The 5773-nt window shown below is 52.9% G+C and overlaps 1 protein-coding gene across 5 annotated transcripts in view; it reads right to left on the bottom strand.

Moving 5' to 3' along the window:
• C1QTNF6 (C1q and tumor necrosis factor related protein 6) overlaps positions 1–5320 on the bottom strand; it is a 13236-nt gene extending 7916 nt beyond the window's left edge. Inside the window, exons 1-2 of one of the 5 annotated variants that reach the window (XM_019515266.1) lie at positions 5124–5320; positions 985–1225 (exon numbers count right to left, since the gene is read on the bottom strand). In XM_019515266.1, coding sequence (XP_019370811.1) covers positions 985–1219 — 235 coding nt within the window. In that variant the 5' untranslated portion in view covers positions 1220–1225; positions 5124–5320. Of the gene's footprint in view, positions 1–984; positions 1226–1354; positions 1562–1763; positions 2140–2199; positions 2323–5123 lie in introns of those variants that run through there. The other 4 variants (XM_019515263.1, XM_019515265.1, XM_019515264.1 and 1 more) reach the window with 4 other exon arrangements.
• Between the last annotated feature and the right edge of the window lie 453 nt (positions 5321–5773).

Here is a 5773-nt window from a genome sequence, read left to right as displayed (position 1 = left end):
CCTGTCATGAATACGGTTCAGTGCTCACCAACACTGGAAATATTTCCTGGAAAGGATGGGTAGCTTAGGCCCAGCTAACCCAAGGGGGCTGTCGGGCAACAGTAAATGGCCTGAACAACAGAATTCCCCATCACTGACAAGACTCACTGCACATGCACATTTTAGACATCGGCACAGTGCAGGCTCAAATGAGGACCCTTGATGGAGCAGCTGCTCTGAAACAGAGGCATCCCCATTCCACCCTACGCTCAACCAGCAGGAGCTGCGTGGGACAGGTCTTGGTTGGGAGTTGCTCTTTGCACATCTAAGTGTGGGGGTGTCCATGCAAATATCCTCCTAGCTGCTCAGAAGAAAAAGGAATGTTAGGGCTTCCCTTGTTCTTTTTCTCCCTCTCCAGATTGATGTGAGAGCTGGGAGAATGTCTCCCTGCAATTTTTTCTGTGCAAAATGTTAGTATGGGACTTGTGCCTTCACTCTTAGCATATGCTCTCTCCCACACCGCTACCTTCCTCTGCACCACATAGCAGCGTGATCCTGAAGCAGATGGATCTGGAAGGAGATCTCTTCCCCTGGTCAGAGGCAGTTACTGCTGCCACTGCCACCCCAGGACTGTTAATAAATAAGAGCCAGGGGAAATCAAGTGAGGAGATGGCTCCCCTCAGTTCAGACGTAAGAGCAGGAAGGCTGGTAGGTTCAGGGGATCATTAGCAATCTCCGGGATAGTTCTACCTTTCTAGGTATACAAATGTAAGCCTGCCAAGCCAGCATGATGGTGGCATGCAATGGGAAGTCCGTCCATCCAGACACTGGGCAGTGACATGTTGATGAATGGCCTGCAGTTTAATATGTAGCTGATGCCACTTCTCATTTGTCTTCAGCATCATAACATGAAAGCCACTTTGGGGGGCAGCCAGAATGCAAGCACACAGCCTTTATCTTCAGCACAGGGACCCTGCATTATAAGCATACAAGCATGGCACTTACCTTTCAGGATGGTGATGTTGATGTAAGGCCGGACCTCAGGCATCGGGTAGGGCAAAGAGTGGCGGCTGGCTGGGTCAGGAGCCGACTCATGAGAATTCAGTGGGTCGCAGCAGCGTCTGCAACTGCTTGGGGTGGTGGTCACTTCTTTGGGGTCTGGTTCATCCATGGGTACCCCAAACACAAACAGGGGGAGCATGAGGAAGGCCAAGTAAGCCCGCAATTGGATCGTTACCATAGTGACCTGAGAAGATATCGGAAAGTAAGGGAGAAAGACAGAGCCAGGGGACTAGAGGGAGCTAAGATGGAGGGTCAACAGGGAAGGATGGAGGCCTGTGCCTCCATGCCAGATAGCTATCAGCAGTTCACTCACCCTGGGAGCAGAAACGGAGGCAGAGACAGAGTTAGTAACCGCTCTGCAGAGAGGTGCTATTTGGAAGCCTAATGCATAGTCTCTTGAGATCTCATGCTGCAATCCAAGCTGCTGCGGTGTCACTGGTAGGGTGTGCCCAACGCCCAGCAGTCTGGACCCAGTGGAGACTGGGGCAGTGCCATTGTAGGCAGATCTGATCTCTGGAGCCTACAGCATCAGTGCCAGAGACTAACCACTGGCACCCAGGGCACCACAGGCTGTGGATTCAGTCTTCAGGCTGGAACAGGAGGGGGAGAGGAGGGAAATCCAACTGCCTGTCACCATGAAAACAAACTCACCTCTCAGGGGTGAACTGAGAGATAATGGTTCTGACCTCGGAGCATTAAGTACATCCCCTTGAAATACTTACTCCCTTTGTGCCACTGGCAAAGCCAGAAACACACAGGGCCCTGAGCTGATGATCAGACAGATCTGGGGGTAGCGAAGAAGCTAATTCTAGGGTACTCAAGATCTGCCTGCTCTCAGGATAGACTCCACACTTGGTGGGGGAAAAATCCCCCATTATCTCACCCGAAAGCATCAAATCAGCTTCACTGCTTGGGGCAGAGTTGGAGGCATACATCTCATCCATGGGCATTAACACTTGGCTAGGAGCCTCGACCCAAGTATCACAGAACAGGATCTTACCCCAGCAGGCACTGGCAGGGTCCAACCCACCAGTGGGGTCTAGTGGCCTGGGATGCAGAGGCACGGAGCTTGGGCTCCCCCCACTGCCACCTTGGCCAAATTTCTGGTGTGCCTCAGTCTCCCCTCCCCCCTCCCCCCCCCCTTGCTGAAAACCTCACCCTGGGGTGGCCACCAAGGGCTCCTGCCTCGTCCCAGCCTCTCAGCGTCCACCACTTGCCTGGATCCCCACCGTGAGCCCCATTGCTCCAGCTGCTGCTGCTGGCTCCAGCCTGTGCCTCCCACCCCCTCCCCAAGCAGCCAGCTTTGGTTTTTGTGCCTTTAACTCTTTGCTGGGCTTGTGGGACTGGCTAAAGCAGCAGCCTGACGCATCCCAGCCCCCCCCTGTGCCAATGGGGGCTGGCATGCACACAGTGGGGACATTCCCCCATGGGGTCAAGCCCCTCGCACCCTTGCTAGGAAAGCCTCTGCATCCCCTGACGCCCACACACACATACACATACATATCCCTGCCTGATCACATACACACATGCCCCTGCATGATCATACACACACACACAACCTTGCATGATCTTTCACACACACCCATGCCCCTGCATGATCATGTGTGTGCACACACACACACACACCCCTGCACGATTGTGCACACATACATGCACCCCTTCATGATTGTGCGCGCGCGCACGCACACACACACACCCTTTCATGATTGCACATGGACACTCACACATACAACTCTGCCTGATTGCACACATACATGCTCCTGCATAATATCACATGCAGCCAGAACAGGCATGTCCCTCTGTACCTCCCTGCTCTTTCCCCACTGTTTCCTGCTCCCCACTGTCTCTGCTGCTTGGGAAAGCAGGTAAGCTCTTCTTCCCTTGCTGCCTGCCTGACGTTTCCTAAGGCAGCTTGGGCTGGAAAGGCACTGAAGTGTGGTCTTGCTGAGGGGTGCTGACTCCTCCAGGGCACAAGGTCCCCACTAGGTTTCACAGATGTGGGACTCTGCACCCCAGTGTATGTTTGGTGCCAGGTCAGTCTCCTCCTGGCATCAAGGACAGGTGCCAGGTTCTGGGACCCAGAAAGAGAGTCAGAGAGAAGATTCCCTTTGTTATTTGCAGTCCCTCAATCTCATTCCCCACCCCACAGAACAACACCCCAGCCTTGATCCTCCTTTCCCCATGCTGCAAAACGGGATGGAAAGAGACTCTTCCTCAGGTCTCTGGAATAAAGTGAAGCCAGGCCTGACTCTGGCTCATGGCCTGTTCCATGGGATGGAGGGGGTTGGGTAGCAGACGCAAGAGAAGCCATTTTTCCTTTCTGCTGAGGTTGGAAGTGCGGAGTCAGCAGCTTTGTTGTATCTCCTGTAATTTTAGAGGGAAAGTGGAGAACATCTCCCAGCCCTTTGGCTGCTAGGAGGGGATTTTTTTTCCTCCTGAGTGTTTAGGCTGGAAATCTGAGGGCGGCTGTGGCCAGCTCGCTTCCCAGAGAGCAGCTCGTGCTTGGCAAGGGTCCCAGCACCCTTGGAGAAGCAAACGGAAAGTCTGGGAAAATATGTTCAAGGGGAGGAGGGGGAGGGGGAGTGGAGAAAAGAAGCCAAAGGTAGCATGCGTCTGCTTGGTATGCTGGAAGCCACAAATTAATGGAAGTGGAGTGGATTCCCCCTTTGGCTCAGTAAGCAGAGTGGGTGTGACAGGGCAGGGTGTTAGTGAGAGGGACACTCCTAGGTCCTCCTCTGGACTCTGCTACTGACTGGCTGTGAGATCTTGAGCAAGTCCCACTTGCCACACTGTGCCTCAGTTTCCCCATCTGCAGAATGGGGAGACTGGGCCAATTCTCTGCTAGTGGAGTTGGGGCAGAGCTTTGTGCAGAAGGATCCTGAACCATCTGCTTCCCACTGCTGGATCTGGCTTAATCATTCAATAATGTGCATGAAGTGCTGAGGACTGGGTCTCCTGGGAGGTGTGAGGGGGAAAATTGCAGCACTGGGCAAAGGCAGTGCCAGTCTCTGAGATGTCTTGACCTAACCTAGCTCCAGTGGGATCCTTTTCAGTCCCTTTTGCAACTCTCATCCATGGGAGGCATTTTCATTTCAAGGGGAGGTGGTAGGATAGGGTGGCTGGTGTCTCCTCAGCACTTTTCATACCCCATCCTTCTGAGCACTCAGGGCAGGGCATTTTAAGGGATGATTTTGTTGGCCAGTGCCTTTGCCCTTTCATTACTTGATCAGAACAGTGGGGGAATCCACAAGTCCTTGTGTCTACTGGTTTCCAGGAGCAGGCGGCTTGAAGAGCTGTATCAACAGCCCCCTCTTCTGGAGATGGAACTAACACTAGCCAAAAAACTCTTGCTGTTATAGTTTATATCAGTTCCCTGAATGGACTATCCTGTATCAGGCCTTGCATGCCAGTATACCTGCAGCAACAATGGGGTTTCTGCCAATGCAGCTGTCAATCAGGAATGTGGGTTCCATGCCACTAACCAACACAGCTGTGCCAGGAAATCTTTTAAGTGTCGACCAAGCCCAAGGCATCTCCTGTACATAACTCCCCTCCCCCTGCCAAGCACACTCTGCCTTGGAAGCAGCCCAGGAAAGCTCTTGCCAGCTTGGATTCAAGCAGTTGCTGCTGAAGGGCATCTGCTTACCCTGTCCCAAACACAAGCCCAATGTCCCCTTCCTCATGCTTTGTCCCATCATTGCATGCACACAGCCCCAACATGCCCAGGACCACCCAGCCCCGCTCAGCATTGCCTGCTTCTTACCCCCACAACAATGCAGCTCCTCCAGCCTTTGCATACTCATCACATACACACAACTCCCCCTATGCACACATACTCAATTTCTCATAGGTTCACCACACGCCAAGTAGGGCTGCGCTCTTCTTGGATCTGCAGTGGACATATTATCCATATCTGAAGGCAGGCAAAGAATCCCTTCCCCCTTCTTCCCAGCCACGTAAGCAGTTTTCCTTTCCTGTTCCCCCCACTCCCCTAAATCCAATCCAATCCAATCCAATCCAATCCACTCCCCTCCCCTTCCCATTTTTTGGGTACTTTGAGTGAAGCACAGAGAGCCTCTTACCTCTGAACCCCGTAAGCGGGGTCTTGTGCTGGGCTACGTGTATCCTCAGCTGCTCCTTGTTAGCACTGGGAGAGGAGAGGGCGAGCAAGGACCCAGCTGATTGAAACCAGATGCCAGCCAAGTGTTGTTATGTAATTACTGTCTTTTTCATCCTGCCTTGAAGCCTAGTCCTTTATGCAGCTCTCCCCCACACTGGATGGTGCCAGGCTGAGTTCTCTCTCTCCATATCATAACTTACTTGGCTCAACAGCTGATTCTCTTCTCGGAACGGGGCCTTCTCCTTTGGACTAGCGCCAGCCCTTTCCTTAGAAGGAATGAGTGAGTGTTGTCTAGTGGCCACAGCAGGGAAACTGGGAGTCACGATTTCTCAGCAATGTTCCCAACTCTGCTACTGACATCCTGGGTGATCTTGGTCAAGTCACTTGGGCTGTGCTTATGTGATGAACTTGCCAAACACAGCAGTGGTTCTTTCAGGCATGCTGCACCGGTCCAGGCAGGCTGCATCCTGAACCAGTGGCAGTGTAGCTGCATCCAGCCAGCACAGCAAATTGCCTAATTAGCAGCAATTAGGGGTCAGCTAACTGGCTGTCACCCAGCTGTGCTGAGTAGCTTGCCCAAGGTGCCATATGAACATGGTTAAACCATTTTGG

The sequence above is a fragment of the Gavialis gangeticus genome, unplaced genomic scaffold (assembly GCF_001723915.1).
Source record: "Gavialis gangeticus isolate Ggan-Ray unplaced genomic scaffold, GavGan_comp1, whole genome shotgun sequence".
NCBI classification, from domain to species: Eukaryota; Metazoa; Chordata; order Crocodylia; family Gavialidae; genus Gavialis; species Gavialis gangeticus.
This window is presented reverse-complemented; position numbering and strand designations above follow the sequence as displayed.